This window comes from Pangasianodon hypophthalmus, chromosome 3 (genome assembly GCF_027358585.1).
Source record: "Pangasianodon hypophthalmus isolate fPanHyp1 chromosome 3, fPanHyp1.pri, whole genome shotgun sequence".
Taxonomy (NCBI): domain Eukaryota; kingdom Metazoa; phylum Chordata; class Actinopteri; order Siluriformes; family Pangasiidae; genus Pangasianodon; species Pangasianodon hypophthalmus.
In genome coordinates, this window is record NC_069712.1 from 10,268,730 (window position 1) to 10,285,250 (window position 16,521).

Genomic DNA, 16,521 nt, shown 5'->3' on the forward strand with positions numbered 1-16,521 from the left:
TGTCAAATGTTCAGAGTGTTAAGACTTGCGAAAGAGTGAAACTAAGCGTGTCAGTAACCGTAAATCGACAAAAATGTATTTATACTAACAAATAGAGGATGTTATGTAGCCTTTTCAATTTGCATATTTGCCAAAAAAGGAGATGTGTTTTTTTTTTATCTTGTTAAATAAAATGAACAATCATACTGGGCAGCCTTTTTATAAATACAGTATGGGTTATATAGTATATAACTCTTAAAATGTTTAGGAAATGTTTTAATCCACCTCAGGCAGTAATATCCCTTTTTCTATAAATGACTGCATTTTGCTGTTTAATCACAGGACAGAAAGTAACAGGGTTTAGTGTGGAATTAGCAAGTATACAAAATGGGTATAAGAGCACCCACCCTAATGGCATGAAGACATTTAGGACATTTTAATGATTTATCTTTCTATTCTATTTTAATTAATAATTTACTTATTAAATCTGTCATTTGGACAACAGGGTTGTGCGTTCAACCTGACCTCATCAGTCAATCTCACACTGTGATTAAAAGTAATGAGGAAAAAGGAATGAAAGAAATTAATTTTCTTCTTCACATCAGCTTCAGGAAATTCAGATGATGCAACTTCCTCTTGAACATGTGACTTGTGGAGTCTTCCAAATATTGCATAGGGGTGAATGTGTTCAGTTAGCAGGGCTGAGTGAATGTTATGTGACACTAAAATGTACATTTTTTATAACTTAAGGATGATGGATGACTCATGGAAAAGGATGAGATGTTAAATGGATTCACGAATTAACACAAAAATAATATTTTTGAAGTATTTTAATAATTATAATTCAAAATAATAGTGTGTAGTTATAGTGGCCTTGGACAGGCAAAATGCTGGCAAAAAAAGTGCTGTTTATTAATGTTTGTATTTAATGCTTTATTAATGTGTTAATGTTTTAAATGTATCTGAAACATGCACACAGGTTGTTATCAAGAACATTTTACCTATGTTTAAAATGTTTTTACCTTTACATACATAATTCTAAATTAAATACCAGTGGGACACAAAATCGCACCCCAATTATATTAGAAGCTTCTTACTTCTGTGGATAAGTCATTTTCTCACTGAATCGAGCATACATGCACACAAACCTAGGTCAGTCTCCCTTGATTCATGTCAGCACTGGAGTTCGTCAGGACTGTGTACTGTGGCTGTTAACATTAATATTAATGGCGCTTAATATTTACCATTCATACAAATGATATATCACCCATCATGACAAATGTTTCCGATGAAGTTTCACTGACCAACCTTTGAAGGATGACAAAGGTCTTGTATACTAAGAGGAAATTGTTTCATTTTATAGTTGGTGACAAACTCATGGTTTATAGAAGCAAAACTAAGGAAATGATCTTAGATTACAATAAGAGACATACTAAACAAATCTTAATGGCACATTATAAATGGCACCTCTGTGGTAATAGTCAAAGTATTTCAACACTATTATTGAGCAGCAGTAACACTGATAGACTACACTTTTGTGTATCAATAATGATAGGACAAAGTTAGTGCTATTTTTCAAGACTTTTTACTTTCTGTATGCAGTGTTGGGGAAAAGTGAATTTGCTAAAGATTATCAATGCTGATTTAGGCTCCATATCCATACTCACAGACTAACACACACACAGTTTAGCCAAATAAAAACTATATTTTGCACAACTTTCTATCTAATTGTCTCCCAGTATATCCCTTTTAATATCAAGAAGTCAATACAGACCACCAGCCAAACAAACCATAAGAGCACACACACCGTTTGTTCCTAGTAGCACTACAGTATGGACAGATGACTAACATTTAACGCATTTACGATGAGGAAATACAAATTCTGCCCGAGTCAGTGAAGGTTTTAATCAGTAACTGTGTTTCTGTAGAATTGAGTAAGGAATAAAACACAACATTTAGTGTGATGCCTTTACCATGCCAAAGTTGATTAGTTGTTTTAATTTATTAAAGAATGACACATCATACTTTTTAACCATTTATAGTTACATTTAATGTTGAACATCCTCAAACCGTTACTTCCTGTTATCACTTACGTTATATCAGCTATAAACAGATGTTCCCTCACCAGCCTCGTTTTTCTCTCTTTAAGTTAGTAAGACAAAAAAAATGTATGTCCGTCTGGAAATCCCTCTGTTCTGAAGTCTTTCCTCTGTCAGAAAACAAAGGAACGTCTTTACCTCTGACTGTCATAAGGGGCTGGCACTGGAGACTCCTTCCAAAATGCTCAGTAAATGTCTCCTTAGAGAAAACTTCATCATATCAACAATTACACATTTTTTTTTAATCTGTTTATGTAGAGTGTCTGTCATACAAGTCCCTGTGAGTGGTTTGTTGTTATAGAAAGAGTAACGTATTACAATAAGTACATTAATATTAACCAGTAATGTGAATTACAGGCAGCACTACTGTCAGAGCTGCTGTTATAGAAAATCAATCACCTTCTGACCCATCAGATTTGAGAATACAACAGTGCTGTGGTATAACATGAAAAAAACTGTGTTTTTTAACCAGTGTTTTAAACCTTATATACTGTTTCCCACACTATCCATCTTCTACTTGTAGAATGTATTTTACAATAGAATGTAGATTAAAAGCTCATTATAATATTTTGATGCACTCCACATGCAGATATCACAGTCTAATTCTGTCTTCTTTTTTAACAATATTCAGTGTTGACATGCTTCCCAAGTGTAGGTACTAACAAAGAAAGACTGCACCTTTCTGACACAGTAATGTGAAATTCTTTGCCAGGGACAATATTCCAGAAATGAAGGACACCGAACAGGAATTCTAATTATGACTAATAGACACTCATGTATTTGAGAGATTTTAAGAATTGTTTAAAACAGTGCAAATGCAGAGCTATTTTATTGGTTAAAATCAATCATCAATGTACTAAATGGTGAGTGTAAAATATATACAGGTCAATATGTAAATCAGTGCTTTTACAAAATTTCATTTTGCAAATTATACTTACATAGACACAGAAATAATTTATATCCATATTGCTTTTACATATTACAATTATTCCAGGTCTGATTTGGAAAAGAAACATTTTGTACATAAGGCAAGTCATAATTATAAGGGCACATGTTCATTGCTTGATGCTTCCTGTGAAATAAAATCTAATAGCAAGAAATTCTGTATGATAGGAATGCTGTTTTCATCACAGTCAAAATGGCTGCGGATGGTGAGATGAAACATGGACCTTGGAGTGGACAGGATGGAGTGGATCCTCTTAGCCACTATCTGAACAAATCTCTCCTCTGACACAGGAGCTGTGGGGTAAAGGTAGCATTGAGGAAAAACTTTAAATGATCAGTGACTAATATGAACATGGAAGAGATGCTGTAGGAGGGGGAGAAGGAGGGGGAGAAGGAGGGGGAGGGGAGGAGGAGGAAGTGGAAGAACAGGAAAAGGTTCATTTGGTTGGTTTTTTTGAAGCCTCACCTACAGTCTTGTTTAGCTTGTCTGGTGCAGTGTTAAGCAGGATCTTCTGCACAAGTGTAGGTGGAACATGCACACAGACCTGACTCTGTCGCTCTCTCACAGTCAGAACTACAGGCCTAGAAACACATGGGTGGCTGTTATTTAAACTCTCACGGCATTGATGAGAGAGGATGGAAAAAGAAAAAAAAGAAATGCGGTTTTAACATTTAATACGACGGTCCTTCTATCTTTCTTGTATTATAGCATGTATTATTTGGATAAAATGAAGAAAACAAAGACATTTCATTTCTACAGATGAAAAAAAATGTTAGTGTGTGTTAAGATGTTAGTAGTGAAAAAAATAAAATGATATTAGTTTAAAAGTTTGCATTTTCCTTTGTGTATATGATACCAATATTCTTTAATTACTCTTGTGTCTTATTTACTGACACCACCCTCTTTTACTGTATATCCTCTAAGGAGATCATTTTTAAGTTTCTCTCAAATGTAATTTTTGACCCCGTATAACCCCACAACACATTTCTGTACTAACTCTACCAGATAATGTGATACTACACTGCCTTCTTCAAATCAGTTCTGGAGACAGAAATATTTCAAAATATTTGGGTGGTTCTGGGTTGTTGCCTTGTTGCAGGATACACTCACATTTCATTTTTGAATTTTTCTTTTTGTAAATGAACAGAGTGGCATGGAGCTGGTAGTGTTGCTATCTCAAACCCCAGTTCTGTCTCTGTGGAGTTCCTGTGCATGTTCTCGCAGTGTCCATGCTGGTTTCCTCCCACCTCCCAAAAAACATGCATGTAGGTGGATTGGCTTAATTGCCCCTAGGTGTAAACGTGTGTGAACGTGTGTGAACGTGTGTGCGCATGGTGTTCCATCCAGGGTGTATTCCTGCCTCATGCTGACTGTTTCTGGGATATACTCTGGACCCACGATGACTGAAAGTGAGTGAGTGTGTGTGTAAATGTATAAATATATAAGTAAATTAATATATACTTACTTATATACTTAAATATAAGAATATAAGTAAGTAAAGAATATAGGTAGATATATATAAGATGATATAAATAAGATGCAAAACATTTGCACACAACTGTAGCCTGCCAGATAGAGAGACAGTCAGACAGCTAGCTAGATATGTGCATAAACAGTCGGACAGAACCAGACATCAGTGAGTTTGAGTGTGTTACCTGTAATAACGGCGTACTCCAGTATGAGGCAGACATGGATAGCACGGTCTGTAGATGCCATTCTCGTCTGTGTCTAGCTCAGCACAGCACAGGCCACATCCAGTGAATGTGATGTCACCAGACACAATGTCCAGGATCCTTTCCAGAGGCGTCTCTCCATCCATGAGCAGCACTGCATCCTGGGAAGGAGTGCTGTGGAACTGGAATGCTACAATGTGAACTCTTAGCTCTACGTCACCTAATGGATAAGGACACCAAAACAATCAGTAATCATTCAAGAATGGTTTTTGATATTTGTTCTTTGAAGATATCTTTCACCTGTGTATTTCTGAGACAGGAGTGTGTGTAGGTCAATCTCAAAGCTGCTGCTGCCCCGGTGTGAAGTGACTGTGCTGCAGAACTCTTTGTATCGTGGGCTGTTTGGGAGCAGAGGCTGGCATGAGCTCCATGGGGTAGAGTGAAGCTCTAGCAGGCCTGAAGTCATATCCTGTTTCACCAGCAGCAGCCGGAACTCCCAAACTGCATCTGAAAGAGGTATGAAAAATGAAATATTTTATGTAAATGTGTGCGAATGGTGGAAAAGTTTATGTAAAATAAACAAAAGCAGCAAGAAGAAAAAAATGAAAGGGACATGAGGGACATGAGGGATAATATTTATCATATTTAAAAATAATATTTAAAATATCCTTGAATGATTTCACACTAATCAGACTTTTACATGAGCTTATGCATTTTTAAGCAAATTGTACCAACTATGTTTGATAGAAAATAAAAAATTAGAGGCTAGATTACTTCAAATTACACTCCTGGGCAAAATAATGGCCAAGCCCAAAATGGCAGAATATTAATTTTCTAATGATCTTAACAACAAATCATTTTTCAGAAAATGACCAAGAATTAAACAACTGAGACTTTACTGAGAAAAGTAAATGAGCAAATGGTGGCACAGAAAGTCTCAGGAGTGTATCTGTTTAATTCTTGCTAATGTCCTGACCAATGATTTGTTGTTAAGACCATTAAAAGCTTAATATTTTGCCATTTGGGGCTTGGCCCATTTTCTTTTTGCCCAGGAGTGTACTTCTGAATGAAATCATATACACGAGCCTATAATTTTATATTAGCACAGAAGACAAATGTTAGCAGTAGCTCTACACTATACGTTTAAATTGTATAAACTGCAAAAGGGGAAATTTTCTAAGCAAAGAAAATCACAAGAAGGCAATATTAGAATTTATTCTAAACTTTCAGATGAATTTTTATTTATTTACAACACACAGTAATGCTTTTCTGTTGGTGATATTTAGTTCAACTTATACAATTCTTAGGTGTCTCCATGCCCATATAAATATCATCTTCAAGCAAGAATAGTACACACAGTTGATTAAATCCCAAATGTGTTTGTATTTACTATATATGCTCTCTACACTAAATAGAGCATTCTGGAGCCCGCGTATACCAAATACAACGTCGATTTGGCATTTAGTCATAGGACACTTGACTTTTAGTCACAGTCTGACTAATAAGGTCCTGTTTGAAACTATTATTTACATATAATACCATTTCTGGGAAGAGTCCGTTGTGTTTTTAAATATATTTAATCAGAAAACATAAAAACTTTTTTTAAAAATGCAATAATTATATGCCATTATATGCCATTTATTTACATCAAGTGACATTAAGCCAAAAATGAGGTAACATGTTTCATTAGATTTATATTAGGCAGCTAAAAGATCTTCATTCGAATGTGGATTAATAGTATGAAAGATCGAACAGTGATATTAATTCTGAATGTTTCTAATAAATAAATAAATAAATAAATAAAATCAAAACCAGACAGTGCTATAAAAGTAAAAAAAATCTTGATACATATAGAAATGTTCAAAATCACTTTATCGCTCTCTGAATAAATATGAAACTACATTATGAGGTTGCTGGAGATTCCCACCCCTGGTATCTACAATGAAATTCAGTAGAGCTCCTTAGCACACTCTTTACCCTTGTTGGTGTGTATGTGCTGTAGCCAGGTGAGAGCAGTTCCCCATAGAACAACGGCTCCTTGTCTGTCGCCCCCCTGTTCTACGGTTAACACAGCTTTGGGCACACTGCATGTCCGGGACACACCCTCGGCTTCACTGCGCCACTCTATAACAGCAAACACACACACACCCACAGTTCACAATTTTCCTGTGGTTTTTATACTCTGACTCTCAGTTTCTCCTAGCAGTTGCCTTTAACACGTACTGAATGCGATAAGAAATGTGAAGTTTAGCATGTGTCTAGCAGAACTAAGCCAAAGAGAGTGGACTTGTATCCTGAGTGTATCTTGAGGATGTATTGCCATTCATTCTGTGATTAAAGATGGCACCAGATGAAAAATTCCTTCAATTATATATTGCCAATATAGCACTGATGTAATATTTTGACATTCCAGCTTCTAGCTCAGCAAAGGCTACACTTTAAGGTTAATTCAAATTAACATTGAAAGCACAATGCAAAAAAATCATGCAGATGCAGGTCAAGAGCTTCAGTTAAAGTTCACATCAAATATCAGAATGAAGAAAAAGTGTGATCATTATGACTTTAACTGTGGCATGGTTGTTGGTACCAGATGGGCTGGTTTGAGTATTTCAGAAACTGCTGATCCCCTGGGAACTTCACACACAGTCTCTAGAGTTTATACAGAATGGTACGAAAAACAAAAAACACTGAGTGAGTGACAGTTCTGTGGGTAGAAACGCCTTGTTGATAAGAAAGATCAGAGGAAAATGGCCAGATTGGTTTGAGCTGCCAGGAAGGATATAGTAACTCATATAATCACTCTTTACACCCGTGGTGAACAGAAAAGCATCTCAGCATGCACAAAACATCAAACCTTGAGGTGTATGGGCTACAACAGCAAAAAATCACATTGGGTCCCACTCCTGTCAGTCAAGAACAGGAATCTGAGGCAATCTGGGCCACAGACTCATTGAAACTGGACAGCTGAAGACGAGAAAAAAAATCACCTGGTCTTTTTCCAGTCTTCAACTGTCCAGTTGAAGATATAATACTAAGGTCAAGATTTGCAAAGTGTTGTAATTTGAAAGAAAAACAAAGCCAGAAATAAATCATTTCCATGGTGAAACCTGCGAGATCCACATAATTATGAGAGCTGGAAAGTACAGTAGAATTAGTGTAATAATGTACACTGTATGTTTGTGTATGTGAGGAGAGGGAGTTACCTGATATCATCTTGGTGTGTTTGACTCTTAGCAGTGCATGAACCAGAGTGTCAGGTCGTAGAGACCCGAGGTGGACGAAGGGGATTGACTGCAGGTTCTGAGCGGTGCGAGGAGGCAGGGACACCAGCAGAGGGTGCTTCTCATGTAGATGAGTACACAGAGCTCTCAGTGTGTGAATATTTACATTTTGTGGAGCTGAAGTGTTCAGAAATATCACATGCACAGGAGAAATTAGGAAAAACAAAAACATGAAAATTTACAGAAATTGATGCAATTTCATTGGAGAGGCAGTAATGAGAAAGGGGTGTTGAACAGAGACTGGTGTTGTCCCAATAATTGTGTAGTACTTGCTACTTGTCATTCTAGTCAACATGTTATTCTCTGTTACCTTGTGGGTTATGGCCTTGAGTGACCTGGCCCAGGTTCAGCAGTTGACTCATATAGGATGACTGTAGTACAGTTTCTCCTCGCCATTTATCCACATGCACTGTCACACCTGTCAAAGCAAGTGGGAGTGGAGAAAACCACAACTTTACATGACTGCAAATTGAGCAGGTCAATCCTGAACTCCTTCCTCACTAGAGAGAACCCAGTGGGGTAAAAACACAATGAGGACTTTGCACATAAAATCATTTACAACCTAGTCAACTTTACCTTTAACTCTGAAAAATAATAAATAAATAAATAAATAAATAAATAAATAAAACCTGCTCACTTAGCCTCTCTGTGCCAAAAAGAAACTACATCTTGCTAGCATTTAAATTTTTTTTTTGTGTGGTTACCGTAAGAGAATGGTTAATAGCGCCACCTCATGCTTTTTTAAAGCCATGAAAACTACAGGAAGAATATCTGTACTAACACAATGTAATCACAAACTTCAGTAGTTAAAATTGAGAGCTTTTTTTTTTTTTTTTTTTTTAAACATAAACCAGATTTTACACTGTTGAGATACAGGCTTCAATTATAACTCAACTGTAGTTAATGATAATTATCATTAGTTATGTGAAAGAACTATATTACCACAAATAATTATTTAACAGTTAAAATGTGAGGTGACTTACAATTGCAGTTAAAAACTCTGAAAGTCTTTCCACTTCCATCCAATCAACCCCGATCAAAACTATGTTTAAATGCTTCGTGAGTTGACTTTTAAGGAAGATGTGCAGAACTGAACATAACTGTTTTTAAAAATGATGACCTTACTCATACAGTCTTATCAAGCCAAGTTTTCTTATTAGCTGATAATTTTTCTTCTTTCAAAAATCTATTTCTTAACATCTTAATTTTAACAAAATATTGTAGTGTTGTAAAAAGATATCAGATTATAGACTTATACTACACTGTCAGAAAATATTTTTCTTTAATCGTTAGGTACACCTCACCTGTGATGAGCAATATGTCTCCTGGATAGACGGTCAGCGCCCAGAACGCTGCTGCCCTCCACAGCACCACCTTCATCTCCACTCCTGATTGGTCAGTGACGATCACCGTAGCCAGCGGAACACTGGATCCAGTTGATGCTCCAGACTTCACACTGATCTCTTTCACGTGGCACGGGTGCACCACAGCAACCAAAATGGAGTAACTCACTCCGTGACTGATGCACCTGGAGAGCAGTGTGGTTGGACCATGAAGTAGGAGGATGTTTTTTTGTCCAGTTCCCTGCTGCCTCCGAGCTGTAGCTGAAGAGAGCTTAGCGCGTTTTGAGGTGCTGGGAGTAGGTGAGGCTTCTACGGATTTGTTCGGGGAGCCAAAATGGAATTCATAGTCCTCCTGCTCCAATGCACTGGCCTGAGAGCACAGAAGACCATCAGGTGTGCGCAACAAAATCACACCTCCTTCCTGCAGCCTTTGGCTCAGACTCTCATAAAGTTCTACTGACCCTTGCAGCGTTCCTCCCAGGCCTCTATCTCCTGGACTGACCTCTGGGCTGTAGAGCTCTGGAGAGTCCAAAGAGGCTGAAGGGGTTTGTTTTGGTGGCGTTTGGGGAGATCCAAGTGTGCTGACTGAGGCAGAGCCCTGCTCCCTAATAACTCCAGGTTTCAGGAGCAATCCTTGTGTCTTTGTCCAGGTGATTAGATATTCTGTCTTTGCAGACATGGCTGGACTTGGCTCAGAGTCAGATCTTGAGTCTGCTTGTGGGGAGGGGAAGCAGCTATCTAGATACTCAGTAACCAGTCCGGGACTCATGTCATCCTCTTCAGGTAGTGCTTGCTTGGCCAGAGAGGACTGGCTAATCGAGGGTGTAATATCATCTTCAGACACTGTCATGTTACCCTCATGAGAACCTGAAACACCATGCTTCTCATGATCAGTGGTTGTGTTCCGGCTACTAATGGCCTCTGCAGCAACATGACTATGTATCTGGCCCTCACCCACTTCCTTCCTGGGCATTAGCCTTCCTTGATTCCAACTAAACTCTAAAGTCCTCCACTGATTGGAACTTTTATCCAAGGAACTTTTATCCTCCTCAGACAGTGATTGGGGATTGGGTGCACCCAAAAACACATGGACCTTCAGTTTATCTGCCATACTAGTGTTCTTTCACATCTTTCAACTTCTTCTTAAGAATAGCAGGGGAATAGTCCTCTGATGGAAAAGAAAATCATATCTTTAAAAGGCTGCCAACAAACCAAATTACCTGACTACTTTTTTTTTTTTCAGAGAGAAATTAAGGCGAGGCTTGCGTCTCGGCTTCTGAAATGAAAATCTATTCTTAGACTTGGACTAGGCTTATGACATATACTAGGAATTAAAAAAGCAGAAAAGTCTGCTTAGAAGGGTAGAAGATTTATAAAGTTTATAAAAGTGACTATTTTATGAATTATATTACATACAGTATCTCAAACATAAGACTGACAATAAGTACTACTAATAGGACTATTAACATGAGATTCTGTTTATGATAGATAAGACACATGATTGATATACATTAGACAGAGATGAATATACCCAAATAAAAATGAAATACATAGCTTAGATGTTTATTTGAATAACAATATAGCCAACATATTACAATAGATCAGCGCAACGTCCTGGAACACCAAAGAAGGGAAAAGGCCCCATTCCAAGCGTTCCAAGCACTTCACGTAATACTGCAGTGTTAAATGCTGACGTAGATCTAGGGCCAATACTGTAGTTATGATCACTGTATTATAATTAGGGACTGCATCTATGACATTTCAGTGTGGGAGGATTGGAGGAGTCAACTGCACATTTCTGATGTGTTAAGCTTCACAATGTGCGCAACCACACAAAAAAACATCTTGCTCAGAACTCTGGGGCTTACAAAAGTACATTATGCCCTTTAAACATCATAACACAAACAGCATGAATACCAATATTAATGAAAAAAAGACTTTCTTAGCTTGCCTAATTATCGGATTTACTTCACGATGCAGTCAAGTAATTTATAGTCTCCTCTTATTGATATTGTGGTTTGCTCTGCTCGTTTGGGCAGGTCATAGATCCAGAAACACATACACAGGTTTAATCCGGGCCAACAGAAGTTATGCCTCCCTTTGCTTTTTGCATCATGTTCTGCTCAATATATGAGCATGCAACTGATAACACGAGGACGTTATTATCAACAGTCGGTCATTGGACAGCAAATAAATGAGCTGATTGTATTTTGGAGGGGAGGTTACGGTTGTAGGACAGCCCGATTGTGTGTCCGTCCCACACTTTCAATGATTGATCAGAAATCTGCAAAATGACAAGACCATATTACTGTTAAAGTAGATTTGATATTATATGACTGATAGCTGTGAATACTAATGAGATGTTCTTGAGACTCAGAGACTCATTCCAAATGCTGATGTGCTCTTAGTTTCCTGCACACATTATCTAATTATCCAAATTACTTCATAATGCGTTGGTGTAATTTACAGTCTCCTACCGATGTTGTGATTTGTTCTGCTCATCTGTGGCAGTTCGTAAATCCAACAACACATATATGGGCTTAATTTTGAGAACGATGGACCAACAAGTTGCAGAAACAGAAATGACGCCCCCCATGCTTTTTAGCATCTTGTTCTTCCCCAGCACATTTGCTTACTCAGTTAAGAAATGACAACGTCAGCTGCCTTTTTCGCCATATCCATGATGCGTGAGCATGTGACTGATAACACAAGGACACTATTATTAGTAGCTACCAGTTGGTCATTATAGCAATGAGCTGACTGTGTTTTGGAAGGGTTGAAAGATAATTGATTAAAATGTGTTTACTATCTGAGCCTGTTCTGGCATGATCAGGCACACGTTAAGTACTGCAGTATATTCCATACCCCTTTGGTTGTAGAGCAACAATGTCAGTAAAACCCTTTAAAAAAAAAAATTCAAGAGCATATGCTGTTAATGATGTTTGTTGCATTATCAGTTGAAACAGAAACCTCACACTGTTGCTCCTGTGTTACCTTTAGATGTTTGTAATAATACAAAAAAAAATCTTTTTAGTCTATTGTTATACAGTACTGTAAAAGTAAAAGTCTTAGGCACATGCAAAGAAATGCTGTAGAGCAAAGATGCCTTCAAAAATAATGTAATTAAATGTTTCTACATTAAAAAAAATTATACTATAAAGTGCAGTAATTAATGAAACAAAGAGAGTATTTGGTGTGACGACCCACTAAAAATTAGGTACAATGTGTGCAGTTTTATAAGGAAATGAGCTGTAAGTGTTACTGAGCATCTTGCAGAAGCAGCCACAGTTCTTCTGGTCACTTTGACTGTCACACTTGCTTCTTATTTTTGCAGCAAAACCCAGCAGCCTTCATTATGTTTATTGTCTGAAACGTGGACGCTTACGTAATATGTTGCTTTCTTCACTGACATACAAACAATTTTTCTGTAACATTTAATTTTGTGCTGGAAAACTAATGTTTGGAAATCTAAAATGTTTTTGTACTGAATCAATAATGTAGGAGTCATAAAATAAAAATCTATAACAAAGTTTGTAGGTAAAAAAAATAGGGTGCCTAAGACTTTTGCACAGTACTGTACATTCACATGCATTCAAAACAGACCAAAGGGTGAAGAGTGCAGAATTAACCTACAGATTTAGAACAACAGTTTATTTTCATCTGTGAAAGGTACTCTAGAACCCCACAGCTGGTAACTTTTACCAAACACATTCTTGTACATGTTGTTTCCATTTAGTGAAAAGGAAAAGTGTAACTTGCCATAATGTGACCAACCAGGCAGTGGGTGTTGGCTGCATGTGAGCCAATAACAGAACAGAGCGGCATTACTCTGAGTGTGCAGATGATTTACTGCATGGGGGTGGAAGAGGGAGGAGAGACAGTGTGCAGACACAGTTAGCCCGGTAGAAAAACACATGTTTCACAGGATCTCACATGTGACTTTAGGAAGTTAAGTTGCAGAAGGCCACTGAGACCATAGCATTTTGCTCTATTTATCGAGTAAACATGTCTAGTTCATGCAAACAAAATAATTATTTTCCCCCAAGAGATGAAAGAGTTACATACTAGAGACTGGACAATGATAAAGATCACTTCAAAATCACATCAAATCTAATTTGTGATGTCATTAACTGTCCAGATGGCACTGCTCAGTGCTGGACACTGTTTACGGTGCTCTCAGATCTGGCACTGCCAACCCCTGGTGTCCTGCTCAGGACAGTGCTCTGTAGCTATATTATTATATTTTATATTTTATAATTATATTTTCTTTTCCACACATTCCCTCCACTTCATTTTTTTGTCTTTTATTACAACTAACCATAGACTATTTCACTCAAAGAGGTTATAGAAATGTAACCTTTCTACGCAGGACAGCCCGGCTGTGTGTCTCTCCCATACTTTCAATGATTTATCACAAATCTGCAAAATGACAGTACCTTATTACTGTTAAGGTAGGTTCGATATTATATGAATGACAGCTGTGAATGCTAAGGAGATGTTGTTGAGACGCAGAGACTCATTCCAAATGTTGATTTGCTCTTAGTTTCTTGCACAATTTAAGGCAATTGAACTGAACGTATTTGACTTCAGTGGCTGTTTATTTTTTTTTTTTTAAATTGGCAGCTATACAGCACATGACTCAAACACATGTGCTGAGCAAAAAACACGCAGTCCTCTGTGGCCTCCTGGCGAAAGGTCGGATAGACGCTCACTGCCTGGTTTACTTTCAGACAGCCAGGACAGAATAGCGAGGAAGCATAAAAATACGACAAACCTTAGTTAGCTGCTATAAACGTTAGTTAGTTGCTATGCAACTATAAACGGTTTTTCCTGTACTTTCTCTTAAAGATAAGAACATTGTCACAGAGAAATCACAAAATATCCTTAGACTTTCCCACTCCAGAAAACGTAAACAAACAGCTATACTTCCGACTGTTACAAAGCACTGACACTGGAGACTCCTTCCAAAATGTAAGTCTCATACAGAATACGTCACCATATCAACAATTATAAGTTTTCCCTTGTTAAATAACAGTACTTTTTATTATTAAGCTTTTATTATGTGGACCGTCCACTTGTGAATTCGCCATTGCTATTGAAACACTGAGCGCACATTAGAACGAGCGCATTAATATAAACCTGTGATTTGTCTTGCAGCCAGCACTACTGTCTGAGCTGCTGTTATAAAAAAATAAGCAACACCTTCTGACCAATTTGATTCACGAATTCAGCAATGCTGTGGTATATGATATAATGTTGTATAACGTCATTGATATATGGTATATTTTTCAAACGAGTGGATTCCAAAGGCTTGAAAGTCAGTTCCACAATTCTTCCTAGCTGAAGGTTCACGTGTGGCAAGTGCCCTTGTGGATTCTCATGCCCTTTCTGTTTACATAACATTTTCATACCATTTCCATAATATTTTCTTGCTTGTTGAAGACTACAATATTTAAAAGCTTAAATGAAAGCTGCTTAAGCTATAAAGATGAAATGATCGGTAATATTTTCTGTTGTCTGCAACAGCTTCTGGACTAAACTGGTGGGTAAAAACCTAATTAGTCTGTCGACAGGTATGGCCAGGTGGAATCATCAGAACTGTAATGTTTTGTATTGGAATTATTTAAGTCCCAAGTTTTAAGTCTTTTATATTTAATAATTTAAGACAATGTTTAAGTCTTAAGTTTTTACAATTTCAGTGACTAATTTGACAATGACATGTTTGAGAATTATACAATATGTTCATATTTACTGAAAAACCTACACAGAAACTGAACACCTTAAAGTCACAGCTTATTATTCATTTATTTATCTTAAAGCAAATCATTCAGTAAAAACTATAAATGAATCAGTAACTACAGTGAAACTAATAGGAGAGTTACACTTGTGGTTTTGAACACGTGGAGTTTCTTATGTTTAATTACGGTCTAATCACTATTATTTCCACTGACCAAACAGAAAGGTACAGAATAGTAATTAACTAATGAAACCTTAATCTTTGTGGAACTATTAACTGGTCATGGTCAATTCCTAATGGGACTCTAAATGAGTGCTAGATAAAAGACTCATAGACAGTCCTAGTATTAACTGTAAAATTAAAAGTACTTAATTAGAGTGACAAATTTTGGCCTTTTTTGATTACATTATATCTATATTGTTCTAATAATACAGTCATTTCTAACATTTCTCAATTCACTAAACATTTAATAAAAAAAAATCTCTCAATTCACATATACCTATTAAATGATTAGATTTTCCAATTTTAATCCATTTAAGTAAAAGTGCACAAATATAGGATTTTCAAAACCTGACAGTGTATAAGTTACAAGAGTGATGTAAGTCTGGATCCACTGATGGGTCCAGGGAGACTGAGAAGTTAAACTTGTTATTAAGAGCTGTACTAAACCGAACACAGGGAGAGGACGAGGCTGTCTGAGCCTTGTTAACCAAAATGAAGGAGTTGCACATCCTGAAACAGTTGCCCTAATGCTGATAAATGATCCATGACTTATCTAAAACCTTAAAACTTCTGGGAGTTCCTCTTAAATGCTGATTGAAACCATTATTAAAGTGCTGCCATGTATTTTGACCAAATCCCCTTATGAAAGAACAGAGCAGTTATGAAGCTGATACAGTATGCTGTTATATGGCTATTCATTTATTATTTATTCATTTATTTACCTATTAAAGCAGGTTCTGCAAACCTATTACAGCTTACTGTGCTCTTGAACACCCCATGTCTAAGCATGCTGCTGCACAAAACTGAGTGTAACCGGTATTTATTCCTGCTTTTGGTGTTTTTTTCTCAGTGGAACATTAAGTGTAACGCATTATGGCAGTATGATAATCACTTATTACTGAAATGTAAGCGGTTTTGACAGGGGCGTGGCCTGTTGCCGGGGCGACCGTGTCTCCAGCCCTGAGTAATACAGAGCGCTGATGTACAGTATGTGAATTAAAGTGTGTGTGTCTTTTTTTTTTATTGTTAATTTATTGAATGAATCTTCATCCATCATGTAGTACTGATGACAAGATGTAACAGTTAAAGCCTCACCCATGCAGGGGACAGCGTGGAGCAGTGAGGGCTGCTGGGGAAGTCATGGTGATCCATCCTAATTACACGAAACTTTAGTAATGCAGCATTTTACCACTATTTCTATAGTTTTTTTATTTTTATTTTTTTTTTGGTCAGACCATTTC

General features: G+C 37.1%; 1 protein-coding gene across 2 annotated transcripts; it reads right to left on the reverse strand.

Moving 5' to 3' along the window:
- Nucleotides 1-14: 14 nt before the first annotated feature.
- shld2 (shieldin complex subunit 2) lies at nt 15-16,505 on the reverse strand. Of its 2 annotated transcripts, XM_026933372.3 has the most exons (9): nt 16,376-16,505; nt 9,283-10,489; nt 8,289-8,396; nt 7,901-8,095; nt 6,675-6,821; nt 4,998-5,204; nt 4,680-4,917; nt 3,490-3,605; nt 15-3,317 (listed from the first exon to the last, which is right to left on the reverse strand). In XM_026933372.3, the coding sequence occupies exons 2-9, from the start codon at nt 10,430-10,432 to the stop codon at nt 3,118-3,120; spliced, it is 2,361 nt and encodes a 786-aa protein (XP_026789173.3). In that variant the 5' UTR covers nt 10,433-10,489; nt 16,376-16,505; the 3' UTR covers nt 15-3,117. The 2 variants fall into 2 exon arrangements, with proteins under 2 accessions (XP_026789173.3, XP_053088853.1); XM_053232878.1 differs by lacking the exons at nt 6,675-6,821; nt 16,376-16,505 and having other exon boundaries at nt 9,283-10,918.
- Between the last annotated feature and the right edge of the window lie 16 nt (nt 16,506-16,521).